Genomic DNA, 20,448 nt, shown 5'->3' with positions numbered 1-20,448 from the left:
ATTGGTGTTTGCCCAATTTACAGTGTAATTTGAGAAATGTATGCATCCTTACTCTTCAGCAATTCAAGAATTTTCGAGTCAGTTGTAGACAGGTTACAGAATTATGAGCTTACACACACAAATGCACTTAAATTGAGATGCATACTTCCTCTAAGTGGAAATATAATTATGTATATGTATGCATGTATTTTTATTTTTTTAAATAGTGGATGATTTTGCACAGGTACAATCACTTGTGAGTAGGAAGCTTGCTGTAGAGGAGAAAGTCCTTGTTTTGCCTGCTTTATTGTCAAGCTAATCTTATAATGACTCTTAAATCACCATATAACTTGTTAAAGATCTTCTAGAAATACGAGTCCCCTTTTATACAGATACAGAATAACTTTTTTGATCCTTACAAGGAATTAATTTGTACTTCAGTTTAAGGAAAGAACAATAAAATTTGAACAAGTAATTAGTAACTTAGTACTATTCAGTCTATCTTAAGTTTAGTCTTCAGTCTATCTGCTGTCAATAAGGTGCTGTACAGTCTGATTCAATAGGAATGAAGGATCTCTACAATGTTGAGTCCTGTGGCACAGTGAGGTGAGTCGTCCGCTGCAGTTTCTTCTTTGGGGAAGATGATGATCCAAATTGTCCAGTGTGTCCTCTAACATATGTAGTGTGCATCTCTCCACCACTGTCCTCGGTGAATTCAGCTTCATTGACTAAGCCTAATTGATGTATTATGAGGCTAATACATTGCAAAATGCTGTATTTTCATCATTAATTAATTGTTCTTGTGGAAATCATTGTTCACTAATAAGTAATATGTAAATGGCAAAAGGTCATAGTCTTAATAGAAAGAACAAGGTAATTATGATGTGTTGCATGGAGATGTGTTTTTCATTATAATGTGCCGTGTGAATCTCTGATGTCATGAATTTAATTGATTCTGTTCTTTCTGAAAGAAAATATTTTGTATGGAAGAGGAATGACAGTAAAGGACATTCTGTCTATGACCTTATTATTGGTCACTGGTGAACCTCTGTACAGCAGATTGCACATTAGGAGGCAGAATGGTGGCAATGTGGCCGTAGCCAAGCATAGTGGATTATGATGTGGGCTATAATCCAGAGGGTTGGAGCGAGAGATTGAGGGTTAAGGGATTGGGTGGGCTGTGGGCTGTGGGCTTTGGCAAAGGGCATTCAGTACACAATGCCATGGTCTTTATTTACAGGGCTAGTTCTCATCATATACCTACAAAGTGATGCTGTTGCAGTTTAGATGTTATGTTACTACTACTACTATTATTATTCTTAGATGCAGTACCTTTCAGTTAGCAACTTTACAGAAACTGAAGTGGTTTATTACTTTACCACCAACAGATTAGTGTTTTGATTTTCTTTAATTTCAAATATTAAGCCCCTTCAAACCCACAGCCTACATCCCACCGAAGTTCATAATGAGCCTTTATTTTACTTGTATGTGGCTTATATGAAATATAGACAGAATTGTTAATGAATGAAAGAACAGACTTCCAGTTTGCAGAAGTCTTTCACTCTGATAAACACATTAGTTGCTCAGATAAACTGTTACTGCTACTGTTTGTGAGGGACTGAGGTGTTTGACTGCAACTGCCAGGTAAATGAATCAGGTCCCTGTTGGAGGGTACATCTGCAGTATGTTTTCATGTTGGGTACTCATAGCTTTGGTATCCTGTAAGGACAGTCAGACGTTTTTTGTTTTTTGTTTTTTTTTTTTTTACATTTTTATAACATTTCCATATCAACAACATTGATATCATTACAGCATTTCTTACAAAGGTTGTGAACTTGCCCCCCACCCCATCCAGGTGGCATCCCCCCAAACACATCCACATAAACACTCACGTATCAAACGGGCAAACAGAACACCAAAAGAGCCCCCCCCCCGAACAAGTGCCACCTCAATGTAAAAGCAAAGCTTCACTCCGCGCATGGAGACGCTTCCTTCCTCATCCTCATCCTCATCCTCCCTCCCCCGCCCCTTCCCTTCTCTAGCCCTGGTTGCACAGGGGGATTACCGATGGACACAGTGAGACAGCCCGTTACCGGATCTTGCGAATGGTGCAGGAAGATGCCGTCCGGTACCTGACTGCAAGGTGCAGGGGCGTCAGCCACGATGAGGAGTAGACACTGAACGATGTGTGCGATTCTGTCTAGGACCTGAGCAAAGAGCAGAAGGCTGAAAACGGGCATACAAGCCTGGTACCATCCTCCTTTAGCCGCACACACCACGAACACCGGTGCCATGTTAATACTATAGTGAGCAGCAACCTGCGTGTTTTTGTGGATCATTTGGATTGAAAATACTCCATGAAATGTTTGAGTAAGTGATATAAACACTCTCTGATAGTGTAGAGTGGTATGTGGCTAATTCTACCGTGTAATTTGTCTTCGCCGTTCGTTCCATGAGCGTTTATTGTGATCCTGAATCGCACCTCCCACTGATAATACGGGAGGGGCTGGTGACATTTGTGTTTGTTGTGTTTTTCCACACATGCGAAGAGACGTTTTCTTATGTTAAGTGTGTAAACTGATAGCCTGCGATCTATTTTTGTTCAGCCCATCGATGCTCATCCGGTTTCACTGTCAGACCAAATCCTCCACTCCTCCAGTCTGCTGCACTGAACAGAAAAACCACTGTTACTGTGTAGTCTAGTACTGAAATGATTTCCCCATCACTTTGGACTTTTACGTGTTAACGTCAGTGTTTCCGTGTTTTTAAAATGATTGTGTGTGAAGTATTGAATGGGGCCAGACCACATTCGCTCTGCTGTGTGTGGAGACTGAGGACATTGTAAGGTTACTAGGTGTTTCTGCCAATGCTGCTTGTTCGCCTTTAACGGATTTAGTTTGTTCCGTTTGCAAACTCACGTCATAGATGTGACAGTATGACACAGTATAATCAGTCTTATAATGCTGTGATGAACATTGTTAAACAATGATGAAAAGAATAGAGGTATTAGTGACTGTAATATTAGTGGAGTTACATATACTGGCGTGGCTTTGTATTGTTTTTAATAACTGATTAGACTGAGAGTCAATCCCTTAGTTGTTAAAATATTACTGTAAACCACAGAAACACCAGCCATCAGTTTTTATTTATTGTAGGCCAACCCTTAAAGACCCAAAGTGTTCACTTTGCATCAATAAACAACAAAGAGAAACAAGTTCTCATATTAGCAAATATTGTTATTGTAATAATTATTATAACATTAAGGAGAATTCATTTTTCATCTGCATAACATTTCTGTCTGTTGAATTGTGGTTCGATTAACTTAAAATAATTCACTTGAGCTTAAACCATACTTTTACTTAAAATCCAGCGACAGTCTGTCACAGTGTGATAAGTGTTGATTGTTTAAAACGGACATTCTTCTTCCTGAATTTACCAGTAAAAAAAAAATGTAATTTGTATTCATGAAACAAATTAACATCTCTAAGACAGTGTTTTATCTATAGGTTATGCATCTATGTGTCCAATACTTAGTGGTTGGACTGGGTTAAGATCAAGTACTGAATGGAATTCAATATACTCACTGCCCAGTTGCTGTTCTAGGCAAAACCAGACTGGTCTTGTTGTGTTAATTTGGAGACTTTTGAGACTGACTGGAATATAGAATTTATTTTTTTCCACATCAGTCTGTTAGGTCTCCAGACAAAATATTTCATTGGCATACCTAACTTTTACATTTAGGCATCACTAATATTTGTTTTTGGTGCAATAATGCAGTGTAAATATGATCCTTGTTAGCAGTTTCGTATAAATTTGTATTAATGTTGTAGATGAGCTTTTATTTTTCTTTACTTAAATCACAGCACAAAAATAGAGCAAAATAAAACTGATTTGCTTGACCATGTTGAGTTTTGGTTGGATGTGTGACCAAAATTGTAAAATTTTAGAACCCTGCATCATTAAGAGCAAAATGTATCTCATGTTGCTGTCTTCTTTTCTACCTTCAGTTTTGTTTTTGTCCATCTTTTCTGTCTCCAGCACGGCCAGTAACTCTCCACGCAGCACCCCTGGCAGCTCTCCCTGCCTGCGGCGCAGGGTCCTTGGGGGCAGCAGGACCAGTGAGAGTGAGGGGGGAGGAGGAGAGAAGAACAGTGGTGGAGGGGGAGGTTCAGATAGCCCTCTGCCCTCCATACCCTCTGCCTCTTCCCTCACATCTGCTTACCCACTTGCTTCTCGCCACTTCAGCCGCAATGCCAAGGTAACTAATAGTGTTCATTGATTAATGTCATATAGACAAGTCAAAACTACACTCCTGGGCTAAACACTTGGGTGAGCTCTTTACTTTTTACTTTAATCATTCCAAAATCTACAAAATTCTGTTGCTTTAGAAAGAAAAGTTACTATATGAGAAGGCTCAGTCATTTTTGTTGTCATATTATCTCAACTTGTCACTTAAGGTCTTTCTTTTCATATGTATCTGGAGTTAATTTGTAGATACATTTTAAATGGGGGTTAAGTAAAAATCATATAATCTTTACAACAGTTGATGACTGAAGGTCAGTAATCTACACATTAATACTCACACTCTATCTATCTATCTTAGTGTGTGTGTGTGTGTGTGTATAAATACTCAAACAGGCTTATTAAAGCACAAGGGTAGGGGTAAGAAATTGATGGGAAATTTTTTCTCTGCTGCTTTGTGCTGACTTGATGCATATTGCCTGCACTTTGTAGAATAATGCATAGTGTCAAATACTGAAAAAAGCAGATGTGAGGTATGATCTGGGACAACATAAACACAAGAGCATAATGTGAAACCACAGATGTCTGTCGTCATATGACATTCTGACCACTGACAGGCAAAGTTGAAATCATTTTGGTTATTTCATTACAATGGGACCTGTCACTGAGTGGGATATATTAGCCAGCCCTTGATGTGGTAAAACAGCAAAATTGATTAAGAGATCTGAGCTGCCACTTCTCCTGTCAGTGGTCATGTTACAGCTAATTAGTGTATATGTGTCAGTATTTTTTATATTAAGCTGCCAGTATAAATGAAATTCCAAAATGAAGTTGATATTACTTTTGCTTGTACCACCTGACAGTTATTTCACCTATCCCTTGTATAGTGTATTGTAGTTTGTAGATGGTAACTTATTTAAACCCATACTGCACCAACAGCACTGTAGTCTAAAAGACTGACACAGCACAGTTTCATAAGAAAAGCTTACAGCTTTGTTTTGTTTGTGACTTAAATAAACCTTCACCTCATTTGGGTTGAAGCTGTAGCCAGTAAAAAGATGCTGTCTGCAACCGATCTGTCCCATTAATAGTCAACGTATGTTGCATGTTAGATATAAACAAAGCGTTAGTGTAGAGATCCTCCTGGCAAGATCATATGTGTGCATGGTTTTTGAAGTTTGTCAATTTATCAGAACTGTGGATGCTGTTATTTCTACTATAAATGTTGCAGAGACAGTTGCATATTAAATACTGCCTTCTTCTCATTACAGAAAATGCAGAGCTGGTACAATGTAAGTCTACATTTGTGTGATTCGATACTTTGTTCCAGGCCTCACAAATTGAATGCAAGCAGTTGACTTATAAACAAGTGCCCCACTTGCTTTTTTTGTCTTTTTCTCAGGTTCTCAGTCCTACATATAAACAACGAAATGAGGATTTCCGTAAAATCTTTAAGAAGCTGCCTGACACAGAGCGTCTTATAGTAGGTGAGTAAGTAACATTAATGCTAGAATGCGATAAACCCTGTGAGGTGAATTCATGTGAGTTGTCAATGAGTTGACGTTCCTCTTACCTCTTTCTTTAGACTATTCGTGTGCTCTGCAGAAGGATATACTACTTCAGGGCCGCCTTTATCTGTCGGAGAATTGGCTTTGTTTCTACAGTAACATCTTCCGCTGGGAAACCACTGTAAGCACACACTATGTACACATCCACACACGCACATGCAAACAAATACTGTTGTAGCCTGGTTAATATAACACCTGCAATCAGATAAGAAGTCTTTTTATCATGCGCTTGTCTACACATCAGAGTAGATACGCTCTGTTGTTTGCTCAGATAAGAATTTTACACTGACACAGGACTGTCATAATAATGCCCTTTTAGTTGACATTTAATTACAAACAACTGGGATTTAATTGTTTTTTCCAGTCCATTTTATGCCACTATTATATTGTTAGGCTAACAATACTTTATTTAAACTTAAACACTTCAGTTACTGTGAAAGACACATTTATTAATGTTGGAACACTGGAGCATAACAGTTGTGCATTTCTGTTATTCTTGATCGATATTTTAATATAAATAATTAAAATATACAAACAGATTGCCCAAAGTGACAAATTTTGTGGAAAATTATAGGAAATAGTGATGGAAATATAGTAATTCTGTTCTATTATCTGTGTCTATAGTGGCGAATCAATTTTCACTGTTATGCAAAATAATTGTGGTGTGTGTAATAAACTAACAAGCATACTCAGACATACACATAGAAGCATGCATAGCTCCTTTTTGCTCTGTTTTATGTAGGAATGTTTTTTTCTACCCTCGTTTTGTGTATAACACTGAATGCTGCCATGTGTATCATCCATCTGATCACCTTTTGAGATTTTGGTCCTGTCCTGTACTTTCTGTGAATGGTCTTTGTTTTTTGATGAGCTGAACCCCCTGACATTCCTCCCAAAAGGCTTTTAAAAGTTAGAATTGCCAAGATGTCAAGAGGTTGTTATGTATGTGGCCCACCACCAATGAGTTTAATAAGAAATGGATTGCACTTAACCTGTACTGTTGTCCACAAATTAAGAGACAGCAAGATCTGACTGTAGGACTGTATCATTTACCAGTATTGTTTTAAAAGGACGCTTGTTATTCCCATAAAATTGGAATGAAATACTTTTTACCTATTTTTATGAAATGATTGTGACTGAGATTTATTCTTGTGGAACTGGAACTCAGTTGCCTGTTTGATTGCACCTTGTCAATCAAAGATGATTACTGATGTGTAAATAAAAGAAAAAGAATGTGTCTGAAAACAAATTTAGTCCAACTTTATGGGCAACTGTTTTTGTATTCAGTATGTATATGTGCATGTGTGCACACACTGTTTCAGTGTGGAGAGACAAAGCTAGCATAATGATGGGTCACCATAACAACTTAGTATTATCTCCGTCAAAAGTAGAACGATAAATGTCTCTTTCCATCATCAGATCACAATCCTGCTGAAAGACGTGACCTCTCTGACCAAGGAAAAGACTGCCAAGCTCATTCCAAATGCCATTCAGATCAGCACTGACAATGAGAAGGTCAGCCACAAGCACAAATAGTATTGGACTCAAGCATGTACTGAACATATTTTGTCTTTTTAAACTCAATTACTGCCAGAGAAGCAGCTGATAAGATTTACATCAAATAATTTTTGTCACCACTGAAGCAGTATAAAACAAGTCAGTGTTCCCTGCTGACATTTATTAAGCACATATTATACAGAGCGATCCTTCTGTCAAATGCCCTGTCACATTTTTGTTCTTTGTATTTTTCCATTCTTCCCCTCTTACTGGTATCCATCCTGTCAGCACTTCTTCACATCATTTGGAGCAAGGGATCGAAGTTTCATGATGATTTTCCGTCTGTGGCAGAACGCATTGATGGACAAGGTATCGCTTTGACAGTGAATTACTAAACAAGCATGAATATTCAATTTTCCTTTTCTACCAGACCTACTACAATTTTTCAGTTATGTGTTCAAGTGGTTCATTTTCCTAAACTGTCTCTTCGTGTTGTCTGTCATACTGCTTGTCATCAATTTGATTCTTTTAAGGTAAATTCACAATCAATGATCTGAATCAAAATTTTGTCATCTGTTATGAAATACAAGCCAGTATCAACCAAACTTTTTTCCTGTAGTTTTCTCAGGTGTCTGGAGGCTTAGACTGTGTATGATGTTTTTGTTTTTTGTTTTTTTTTCATTTTTATGTGACCAAAACTCTGCCGTTTTGCATAATTTGGAACAGAATTATTAGAGTATTTTGACCAAATCTAGATGAAGTAAATAATCACATACATATTTTCCTGTATGTACAACAGCAGAGTTTCCATTAATTACCTATATTGTGACGAAGTTTTATAATGTAACATAACTGCAAAGCATTTAACATTCCTAGAGCCTGATTTGCCAAGTTGAAAAGCCAGACCTGTAGCTAAACAACACATTTCACAAATTCTGCAATTTCCTTTCTCTACAAGGCCATAGTAACACTGAAGAAAAGGTAAATTAACCTTAGCTAAGTTGGAATGTTTTGACAGCACACTTATTTTTTTTAATAACATGATCTGTACAATCCATCTAAGAGGTAGATCATATTCCAAATAAAGATCAATCATCATCTAAGATTATGAGTTCACCCAGCCCTACTTACAATACTGGCAGACCCACTGTGTTGTTAAAGCATAAAACGATTTAGACCAGTGTCAAGAACTGACTTTTCAACTGCAAAAAGTAGCTATCTTGATGCCTATTATTTAACTGCCTGACTGATCTTATTTTTTTAATGTTCTTATGACATTGTACTTATTTTGCAGTCTCTGTCCCCCAAAGAGCTGTGGCATATTGTACATCAATGTTATGGAACAGAACTGGGTCTCACAAGTGAAGATGACGACTATGTCTCCCCCACCACTGAACACATGAATGGCCTACTGTGAGTGTTTGTGTTTGAACATACTAATATATGAAAAGGTCTGTTATTTGTATGCATATGTTATTATAAGTCATCAAAAAGAGTGAGTTTGTGTGTATTTTTATGTGATAGGAAAACATGTTAAATTGTATTTTTGCATGTTATTAATGTAAATTTTGCATAGATTTACCATGACTGAACATATAAAACAAGATTAAACACATCTGCTGCGGTCTCATGTCAGCTTAGTTATGCTTTTGTATAGTAATTTGTAAAGGTGACTATTTTTGCCTGATACTTTTTGATAACCATATAAGAGGTGTCTGTTTTCTTTTGTTTCGGAGCAGAGGATTTTGATCTTTATTGCTGAAATATAAGTGGAACTTTATAAATTGCTTTGTAAACTTTGTAAATTGTATTATAATTATTGTGTTTTCTGGTTAAATTATTTAAAAGAAAGGCAGCATGAAATACATAGTTGTATTGCATAAATGTGTGAATACATCAAGACCAGCAGCTCTACATCACATGCTTAAGGGTTGAGGATCTCTGTCTTTTAACAAAGAAACACTATCCATTACATTAAATAACTAGCAAATTTCCTTTTAACAAGCATAAAATATTCCACAAATTGTTGACTGAATACGTGATTCTTCCACTGTATTGATGTGTATTGTTTGTGCTTTTCTCACTTGCCCTCTCTGTTTCCTAGGCCAGGGGACGAGTCAGTATCAGTCACAGATCTATTAGACCTAAGCTCCGTGTCAGTTCCCCCTATGAGTAGCTCTCTTCCTCCCCTGGTGCCCTGTGGTGCAGGCACCCCTTCCTCCGTCACCAATCTTGGAGGTTCTTCTTCATCTTCCTCCATTTCCTGTTTGCCAATAGAGGTGCCTTCCTCAGCAGGACACAAACTCAGTACAGATCCACCAGAACCAAGCCCACCGAACTCCCAGGGCTCACTGCCATGTACCACTCCCACCAATACCTCTGTCCCAACCTCTGCTGCTGCTGCTTATTTTGTAAGTATTGTTTGTGATGTCCACGTACTGCAGTGGATTCTTGAAGTGTGGTGTAAGACATGGTCCGATTGCATTACCAGCTCCTATGGTTGTAAGCTGCTTGCAGTGGTGTTTTTTTTCTCTTTTGTAATACTGCTGTCAGAGAGAGAAAGACACAGTTATCATATGTGGATATAAATAATCATAGGTCATGATAAATAATATATTTTGCCTTGTTTTTTTACTAACATGCAGTAGATTCAGGCATAGTGGGGCAAGACCCAGTGGCTTTGTGTGTTTGTAACTAGATGTGTGCATGACAACATGCTGCACATCTGACTGACAAGTAAGTGAATGCTTATTAAGATGATTAATAATCAGGGGTGTCTGTTGTGTTAAATGTAAAAGTAGAGCGGGTAGACGATGTGCCATTCAAAAAATGCTTTAGATGTCAGTCTGTCATCTACTCTCCCTATCACATTTGCTACTAGATTAATGCATAGGGCAGTCAGTATTAGATCTCTTCCAACACAAGTTCGCCACACATGCACACTCATAAATTTGGTCAACCATTTGAGCTACTGCAAAATTGCAGCAAACTAAGTAAACTAGGTAACCTTCCATTTTATATTTACTGAAAAAGGGATATGAAAATGAATGGGAGAGTCAGGTAAGAAACCAAAACTTACCATTTCCATACCATCATTGATATTCCAAAGAAGGAAATGTGGAGAAACATTTTGAACTGTTTATAAAAACTATGATCTTGACTCCCCTCAGTATCGTAACTAAAATCACAGTAAATTGGACAGTCGTTTTTCCACATGAAGATTATTAAGATTGAGACCATTCCACCATGACTGATGCTATTGTCCAGACTACGCAACCTTGCCTGACTCCATTCAGTGCAAGTCATTAGAGTAAGATACTGTCTAGAAATGTATTGAATTATGTTGTGCCATAAGGGTTCATGCAGTCATACGTATCTAACATTGTTAGTTGGTAAAGAAGTAGCAGAACTAGCTTTACCAATTGTGGCGACCAAGCCCAAACTTAAAGCCACCGAGGGGCAGCGTAGACGGGAAACATTCTTGACGCGCTAGCCGGACTTCTGCGTTCGTGAAATAAAAACCTTCCAAACGACTTCTTCTTTGAATTATTTATTGCTCATCCTTTCTTCAACGTGCTCATGCAGAGTTGTAGTCATCAATATCCAAAAGTCCCACAAATACACAACACATCACCCGGCGTGGCACTGAGTGCCGGCGTGCGGTCAAAAAACTATTGGTGCTCTCCCGTCTAGCAACACCTGACCTCAGAAGAAACGTTCCTACCTAAATAGGCATGTGTTCAAAGGTGACACCTGGTGGACAACATGGTGTCCCACACATTTTTTTGAGTTGGCCCGTACAATGTATTTACAAACAATTTTTAATGATCTTAAACATTTTACTAAACATACAATATAGGGCTGAGGAGACTATTTAAAAAAATATTCATATATTCATTACAAATGGTGATAACAAATTTTGACATCTAAAATCTAGCACAATTAATTGAGAAGATACAGGATGGACAAGTGCATGTTTTTATGTGGAATAATGTGTAGTTCTGGTTGGCTCTGTCTTTGCCAAAACAGTTATGTTCACTACAGATGTTGTGGGTATTTCTCTGCAACCTTTCTCTGGATGGAAGCAGAGCAACCTTAAAGCAAGCTAAACTGAATCAATGAAATGATGAGTGACTTACTAGCAGATTAATTCCAAAGCTATCCTGGTATATTTGTTCGTGCCATGTCAACATAAGATCATTCCCGAAGAGGCCTCTTTTCACTAAAGTCATATGATAATGGGGTGATTTCCCTATAACTTGTCCTCTGGTGTGCTTTTTTCTGTCACTACACTAGAATCTGCAAGAGGGTGGAGACTGTGTACCTGAGTCAACTAATCACATGCTTCCTCCACCAACCACAACCCTGGGAAACCTCTCTTCACTGGATATTACCAATGATGAGGAACTCCCCACAGACCCCAGCAATTCCTCTGACACACAAGAAGAGAGTAAGTGTTGTTTAGTTAACTGGAAAAGCCATCATGAAAAACCAGAGATGACAAGTATGAATTGAAAATAAAAAATGAATTACTTGATATGTATGTATGTTTTTAGTGTAACTTTTTAAACAATATTTGGTGCCACCAGTGCCAAGCAATATGAGTCTCTGAAAGAGTTAGTTGGAGTGTTTGTATTGCTGTGAAAAGGGACAGCGGCAAGATCTTTTAAATCTATGCTGTAATTGGATTATTTTAATTCCTAGCCAGCCCAATTAAGTCCGAGTGAGAAGACTGGTGTCATAATATTTTAAACCCTTTAAAAAATAAAGGGGAGTTCAGAGTTCTACAGCACACTGTCCAGCCAGTACAAAAAAGTTACACATACATAACCACTGTTTATGCTAGGCCAGTGGTTCTCAAGCTTTTTCAAACAAATGCCCCCTCACCTCATCATGAGCCTGTGGTGAGCTTCATGGCTGGCACAGTTAATAGGTTATGTTTTATATCTCATATCAGCGTTCTTTACACATACATACATGACGCATATTTCATTTAAGGTCAAAATGTAATTTTCAATCATATTATGTAGGACATGTACTCTACTATTACTATTATGTTCCATTTTGAGATGAACCCATAAAGACCCAAACATCCAGTGGCAACCAAAATCATTTTCTGATATAAAACGTTAAATACCTGTTGATTCACTAATCTAATCAGTACATGTAAATAGTAATTTGTGTAAAATGCAGGTTGTCATCTTTACATGGTCATCAGGCATGACCCATTTGGACATTTGGAGGCTCCGTGGTGAACATGGAAACTCCATCGTCTTCTACAACATTGATTCACCAGTGGGTGGCAGTGGCTCAGTTGGTAGAGCAGGTTGTCCAATAATTGAAGGGTTCAGCAGTCGGCGGTCAACTGTCGACATGTCGAAATGTCCAAAATTGCTCCCAGTAGGATCTGGCAGCCGCCCAGTGGTGTATGAGTGTGTGTGTGAATGGGTGAATGTGAGGCTTTGTAAAGCACTTTGGGCACCATGAAGGTGTGGGAAAAAAAGGCTATATAAGTGCATTTAAAACATGGCAAATGACAGTGGATTTATGTTCAGTTAATGATATATATTTTTCTCTGTTTTTGATGTAATAACCCTCCACTTTCATTTGAGCTTTTATGAATATCTACATAATCAATGAATTAAATATAGGAAAACACCTGATTATCACTGAAAAATACATTTTGGAACTGCCACAAAAGTAGCCCTGGGTCTTTATGGGTATCCTAGGATATTGTGCAGAAATGCTGCCAGGTTTATGGAACATTGTCCATGATCAAATCCATTGTAAATAATTTTTTTTATGTGTAGCCTAGCCTATGCATTTCAGTTAACCTCCAATTAAAAGCAATTAGGAAAAAAAAAATATTGTTACAACACTCAGGGATGATTTGAAACTGTTGTATGTATTTGCATATTGAAACAAATTAAGATGCACATTTTCCAATCCAGTTACATGAACAGCATGTCTCAGTTGGCCAATAACATGCATTTGGTCGCGCACTCAATTAAGCAGACCTAGGCCTATATATAATCCAAGTTTTTAAATTAACTGCTATTTAACTGAAGGCAAAGGGTTGCAGGAAGATCCAGCCTCTCCCCCACTGTAAACAGGAGAAAGACTTCACTATTAATAATGTACAATATATGTTGTACAAAGCCACTATCCCGCTCTCTGTCAGGTTTACCCTCAGAGCGAACAGATTGGAAATGCTCCATTTTGGCTGCTGTCAGCCGTCAGGAGCCATTCACCCCTGTCTGCCCAAAGATTCTTTCACACTCAGTCAGTGCTGCATAGGAATTTCTTTAGAGGTGTTGCTATGGAGATAACATGACAGTAGTAGGAAAATCAGAGCACCAGCAGAACTGGTATTTTGATTTCTATTCATGCCCAAAATACATAGTTTTATCTTATTTCATGTCTAAATGAGTACATTTGTTCTGATATCCTGTGGATAGTTATGCATTATGATGAATAACAGTGACTAACACCCCCTGTTAGTGCCTGAGCACCCCCCTCTCAGCTTTCTTACACAAAATGCCCCCCAGTGTTGTCCAAATGCCCCTTTGGGGCGGCACCATCCCTCTTGAGAAACCCTATGCTAGGCACTGCTTATGCAGTGTCACGGTAAATAACTTAATTTATTTCCAACCAGAGCAGCTAAGTTTTTGTTGAGTGTTATGATGGGAGAGTCGAAACACTACATCAAGTATTATTCAGCTCATTCTAAAGATCTCATCTCAATGTGAGTAACGTCTGGATTCTGTAGTGGCCAATCCATGTGTGAAAATTATGTCTAATGCTCTCAGAACTACTCTTCAACAAGTGAAATTTGTCTTCTTCAATTCATTAGACATCATAGCAACAAAGCTGCTGGAACTATACAAGTTTTTTTGCTTCCATGGATGTGTTTAAATATTTGTAGGTGGTTGAAAATAATTCATTGATCATTTTGTATAATATTTGGTTCATTTGTTAGAAATTAAAATGACACTTGATTAGGGCTGACAGATTAAATGTATTTTCATCATTACTGCGATATGAAGATGGTCAGTAAACACATACACATGTACATGCACCAGCATTCACGCCATGTTGCCATTTAGATGGCTGTCAGATACCTTCAGACTAATTGGTCTCCATCTGGACGCCAGTGTTAGGCTAGATGTTCATTTACTGCAGATCATATCATCATAATTTTGAACAATGTTTTCACACACTGCAGATTTTCCTCGTATCCTGGAGCCCTATTCTTGATCTCCAAACACTTAGATGTGACACTACATGACAGTCATGTCCATTTGGCTGATGAGTTTTGTTTTTCAGGTGAAGTGGAGTCTTTCTGTGCTGACTTAAGTGGGCGGCTGAACATCAATGCCACAGTTCGTATGAGTGTGGATAAGCTGTATGACCTGCTCTTCTCTGCTGACACACACTTCATCCAGCATCTCTTCTCCCAGCGACACTTCACTGGTATGCAAATGCAGTCCCTCAGACAAAAGCGTGATTTTAATCAATACAGTAAAAACCATTATCAATATCATTTCTCTTACAAGTGCTGCAGTTGTCACTCAGATAATGTCTTTGGTATTTTCTCTAGCTGAAAAAGTCTGTTAAGCAATTATGCTCAAGGAGCTTGTGTCAACTGGTTGCATAACAATAAGTGCAAGAGATCAAGTTTTTCCTGTTGAGAGTGTGACAGTTAAAGCTCGGTGTTTGTTGTTTGTCCAGAGCTCAGTGGACTGTTGAGGCTGATGTTGGAGAAAAAATCACTTTAGACATCACTGTCCGAATGTTTGCTGTTGGCATTTTAGACTCTGGGACATTTTGTACTGTAGGTATCTATCTGGGCACCCCATTACCATTCTTACGCATGATATTAAGAAAAAGAAAGGCCTGGTGTTGACAAATCAGGAGGACTTCGTAGTAATATTCACAGTTAGGTCTTCATTAGTATATAATGAAATACACTGCTAACATGAGAACTGCTGTGTTTTAGTCCCTTTGAAATGAGCCATTTGTACCTAAAGAAGTAACAGGTCCTCTCCACAGTGTCCACCTTGTTGGACTACCTTGTGTCAGCTCAGAGTAGTCTTTTTATCCATTTTAAATCAAGGTGGTATTCAACAATGAAATGCATCACAGTCACTGATTATGTTTGAGTGTGGACCAGAGGCAATAGTGTCTTAATAAGCCCAGAATGGATGAAACGAGCACAGACTCATTTGTTATTGTAGCCACTTTATGGTAGGGAGAGGGGGGGTATTCACTTGGTTGCAAACTGTAAATTTTCAGGACTAGATACCACTAAATATACTGCCCGGCCAGAACAAAAAAGTAAAACATACATAACCACAACGCATTCACCATAGCATTGTTTATGCTAGGCACTGCTCATGCAGTATCACAATATATGTCATTATATGTACTTTTATTTCCAACCAGAGCTGTATAAGTCTTTGGTGTGTATTCATGATAGGAGAGTTGGAACACTATGTCAAGTCTTGTTCAGCACATTCTAAGGCTCTCATCTCAATGTGAGTAAGGTCTGGAGCCTCTAGTGGCCATGGAAACTGATAGTCAGACTTTGATAGTGACAGGCCTACGTCCTTGAGTATGTTGCTGACTTTGCTGGATGTGCACAAACCAGACAACCTAGGTGTAGATTACCATTGTCATCTTGGAATATGCCTTTTCCATGATGAAGAAAAAAATAATTGATGGGAAAACCCTTGACATTTAGTATTCAGGTATTCGGATGACTGTTTTTTTGGGGTTTTTTTTTTTGCACACATTACTGAAACTACACCTGACCAACTGCGGCAATACCAGATCATAACACTGTCCACCAGGCTTGTATGATAGGTAGGCAGTAGGCATGATGGGTATGTCATTTCATTTGCCTCTTTTTTTTTTTTCTCCGATGCACCCATCTCTCTGGAGAAATTTAAAGGTCATGTAATCTGATGAGTTCATATTTAAGTTGTTCTAAAGTCTACTCTTTATGCTGCATAGCAAACTGATGGTTGATAAAAGTAATGAGAATCTAGTCACTGCATCGGTTAATCTAAAATAACTTGCTTCAGCTGGAACACAATCATTTATTAATTACGTCCGCCAAGGAGGTTATGTTTTTGCCAGGGTTTGTTTGTCTGTTTGTTTGTTTGTTTGTTTGTTTGTCTGTCTGTTAGTGTGCAACATAACTCAAAAAGTTATGGACAGATTTGGATGAAATTTTCAGGGTTTGTTGGAAATGGGATAAGGAAGAAATGATTAAATTTTGGTGGTGATCGGGGGTGGGGGGGCCCACGGCGGGGGCCACTGATCAGCCTTGGTGGAGGTCTGCGCTCTCCGAGTGCTTCTAGTTATACAATGGAAGGCTCTTACTTTTTGGTTTGGTTAAATCTAGGTGGTAACTTATTTTTTTGGACAGGATAACACAGAAGTATCGGTTTCTATGTATGCATTTACATTCGTCCTCAAAATTATTCATACCCCTGCCATTTTTTGTAACTTTTTGTTTTTGTGATGAAATGAATGAGTTTTGTCAAGTTTGTTTGTGACTTATATGTGATACACAAGTGAGGAAATAAGAACAAATGATACTTGAAGAAATACTTTATTTCAGGGGTATTTTATTAGAGGATTTCTAAAAAACGCCATGTTCAAAATTATTCATACCCTAGGTTTATTAAGTCCAAAGTCTTTTCTTAATAGTCAATAGAGTAGCCTTTTTTCTTGATAATGGTTCCTGTAAGTGTCCACAGGTTCTCTTCTGTCTCCTGTGGGGTTTTGGTCCACTCTTCCTGGACCAAAGCCTCCAGCTGGGTCCGGTTGGATGGTCTCCTACCCATCACTCTGGTCTTTAGCTCCCTCCACAGATCCTCTAAATGATTTAGGTTAGGACTTTGACTGGGTCATGTCCTTGAACCACTACTGCACTACCTTGGTGGTATGCTTGGGGTCAGTGTCCTGCTGGGACATCCAATCAGGACCAGTCTAGAGTTTCTCAGCACTTTCACGCTTTCATCCAGGACGTTGACCCAGTCAAAGCTCTGACCTAAATCATAAAGAGAATCTGTGGAGGGAGCCAAAGACTAGCGTGATGGGTAGGAGACCATCCAACCGGACCCAGCTAGAGGCTTTGGTCCTGGAAGAGTGGACCAAAACCCCACAGGAGACAGAAGAGAACCTGTGGACACTTACAGGAACCATTATCAAGAAAAAAGGCTACTCTATTGACTATTAAGAAAAGACTTTGGACTTAATAAACATAGGGTATGAATAATTTTGAACATGGCGTTTTTTAGAAATCCTCTAATAAAATACTCCTGAAAAAAAATATTTCTCCAAGTATCATTTGTTCTTATTTCCTCACTTGTGTATCACATATAAGTCACAAACAAACTTGACAAAACTCATTCATTTCATCACAAAAACAAAAAGTTACAAAAAATGGCAGGGGTATGAATAATTTTGAGGATGACTGTATGTATGTATATTATGATTAATGTTCAGAGGAACCATAACATCACCCATTGGTTTCTGAACTGCTGTTTTGAAGCCAGTAGTTTGCAATGTGGTCATTGCCATGCTGTCAGAGCACAAGGGCTCAGAGTCATCTTTGAGAATTCAAGACTGAGTTAATGTTAAATGCTATCTTACTGGATTGGTAGAGCAGCAAATGTCATGAAGCAGTCATTTTAACAGTGCCATTGATGCAACCTGTTTACCATAGCTGCAGTCAAACTGTTTGGCAGGTCTTTGCCTTAAGGTCTTATTAACAGAAAAATTTAAAGGACCACAACCAAATCATATGAATAAGAGCGAAGTGACTCTTGAAAAATCTAAGAGTTTCAAATTGTTGATCTGAATTTGTGAAGGGCCCCAAGATAAGCATGTATTATGACTGGCACTATTTAAATATGGCTGAGAGTACATGTAGATGACATACAAAATAAGCAGCAGGTCCTGTTCTATTCATTTCAGTGGTACAGGTGAATGAACAGATTATGAATAATGAACATGGGCTATTAACTTTAGACCCATTTTTCACAAGCCACATATCACATACAGTGCTTAACAGTTTTGTTACACCACCTTTCCCCATTTTTCAGAGGCCATCCAGCATCATGAGGTACTTTAATGTGAACTCTTTCATTGTTAGTGAGCTCTCAATGTGTTACCATTTTGACCAGGAATGACTCATTTCAAACTGAATTCACCTTTTTATATCCAAATTTGATCCAGCTCACTGGGCTTCTCTGACTTCTCTCATGGTGACTTTATTAGTACCCATAGGTAGATTGGGTCTGCAGTAGCAGGACAGGGCATTTCACACAGACATTTAAACACAAGACAGATGTGGAGAATTAAATAACACAAACAGAGGTGTGGCAGGTACACACAAGGGTTTGGTGATCAGGATTAAAAGCAGAAATAAAAAACACTAAAATAGCAATAAAATCCAAGGGACAATAAATAGTTTAAATCCAAGTCAGGATTCCAATAAATACGAGGGAGAGTAACAATTTCTCAGACAAATGTAATAAAAAGTTTATCAAAATAACAAAATTGTTTTTCTACACATGCTCCATTACAGTCTAAATACTTTTGCAATCTGTGTTTCTATTGATAGATTCCTTCTTTGTAGAATTGATGGGGCTGTCTTTTGACGCAGTCTTGGTCTTTGACATTTGTCTGAGAACTTTTTGATTCTCCCTCATGATAATAAATAAATTATTAAAACTGCACTGAGGCTTGTTTAAAAGGCAAAATGCAGCAGGAACACAACTGTTTCTATATCATGTAGTCTTAGTTCTCAGGACTTTAAATCTCTGGATCGCAGGAGGTAGAAGTTGGGAGTAGTCCTTACAGATGGACATGGCTAACTGCTGCAACTGTTTTGTATACAGTGACTCTAGGCACAGCCGTGCCTCCCGATCAGCTGACTGGACCATTTAAAAATCTGGTTGAGTGAGTTCCTTTCTTATAAGGGCAGGTTTCCGAACCATGACACAAGTGAAAAGATAAAATGGACTCAATAAAAGCATGAAAAAAGTGTGTCATCATGATTTTATCAGTGTAGAAAAGTACAGCTTGAGCAGACAAAAACAGATGCTGGTGTTTCTTCTTGCTCATGTAAGAGTTTCCTGCCGTATCCTGGCCACATGCTTAGCTTCTAAGGATGTGTTGAAAATATTGCGAAAAACTGGGCTCAATTTTTTTGCACAGGTTTTAAGCAACCGACCACAGATGTTATCTCTTCCATGATTTTTGCTAACCTTTGTGCAGGAAAAAATCTTTCTGAACATCCTTCTGTTTGGCAAAGAAATGCTGGTTTTCACACAGTTCAATACATAGTTCCTGTATTTATTTGCTAAAATCAAACACGTTAAAATGATTATAAAACAATTAAGAGCATTGGCTAATTCAGTATCTGAGGTGAAGCCATTTAAAGTGACACTGGTGCTGCCTCATGTGTTCTGGAAGCCTGTGGTGGTTTTCATGTTGGACCAAGCAGAGCCAAGGCTGTTGGAAGCCATTTTCTTCTGAGAAGTCAGAAATTAATCAGGCATAACGCTCAACCACTAAACCAAATTTTAACTGTCGAGAAATACAAGTTAATAACAATAATTTGACATCTTAATCAAGGAATAATACTGTGCTTCACTATTTTTTCTGTTTAGCCTCCTATTATGTATTCAAGACCTTGAATTACATATTTGAAATATCACTGAGCATTTTGGTTTCATGTGGCTTTAAACTATTGGTTATGCTTTGGCTGTGTTCCCCCCTTTTAAATAGTTTTGCTGGTCACTGGTTGGCTCCCGTGCCACTCAGTTCAGGAATACCTTTTTAAATTGTCTGGAACTGTAGCTGTAGCTCACTGCATTGTGCCACTAATGAGGATACCTCTCTTGCTGTTAATACTGTATTTGTTGTTGTTGTTTTTTTTACTCTTGTTGTTCCATGCCTTGCCCAGTTACTTTGGACTTGAAGCTGAATGCTTAAAGCTGTCATAGAATATCTAATTTGCTTATCCTGGATATTTTTCTCTACTTGAAATGAGGTCACATATAAAGCTGGTGTTTGATGTGTCAGCCCTGCTTGGAGGCCCTGCCCACTTGTGGACATTGTGTAGTCCTAATGAGGGCATTCT

The 20,448-nt window shown here is 38.2% G+C and overlaps 1 protein-coding gene across 4 annotated transcripts in view; it reads left to right on the top strand.

The window, feature by feature from the left end:
- Window positions 1-20,448, top strand: part of gramd1a (GRAM domain containing 1A) — a 42,049-nt gene that overhangs the window by 4,629 nt on the left and 16,972 nt on the right. For 3 of the 4 annotated variants that reach the window (XM_030158126.1, XM_030158124.1, XM_030158125.1), the window contains 10 exons: window positions 4,018-4,237; window positions 5,493-5,513; window positions 5,624-5,708; window positions 5,807-5,910; window positions 7,209-7,304; window positions 7,575-7,655; window positions 8,581-8,699; window positions 9,391-9,697; window positions 11,583-11,736; window positions 14,613-14,759. In XM_030158126.1, coding sequence (XP_030013986.1) covers window positions 4,018-4,237; window positions 5,493-5,513; window positions 5,624-5,708; window positions 5,807-5,910; window positions 7,209-7,304; window positions 7,575-7,655; window positions 8,581-8,699; window positions 9,391-9,697; window positions 11,583-11,736; window positions 14,613-14,759 — 1,334 coding nt within the window. Of the gene's footprint in view, window positions 1-2,035; window positions 2,350-4,017; window positions 4,238-5,492; window positions 5,514-5,623; window positions 5,709-5,806; window positions 5,911-7,208; window positions 7,305-7,574; window positions 7,656-8,580; window positions 8,700-9,390; window positions 9,698-11,582; window positions 11,737-14,612; window positions 14,760-20,448 lie in introns of those variants that run through there. The other variant, XM_030158127.1, reaches the window with a different exon arrangement.

Source organism: Sphaeramia orbicularis, chromosome 16 (genome assembly GCF_902148855.1).
Source record: "Sphaeramia orbicularis chromosome 16, fSphaOr1.1, whole genome shotgun sequence".
Classification (NCBI taxonomy): Eukaryota; Metazoa; Chordata; class Actinopteri; order Kurtiformes; family Apogonidae; genus Sphaeramia; species Sphaeramia orbicularis.
This window is presented reverse-complemented; position numbering and strand designations above follow the sequence as displayed.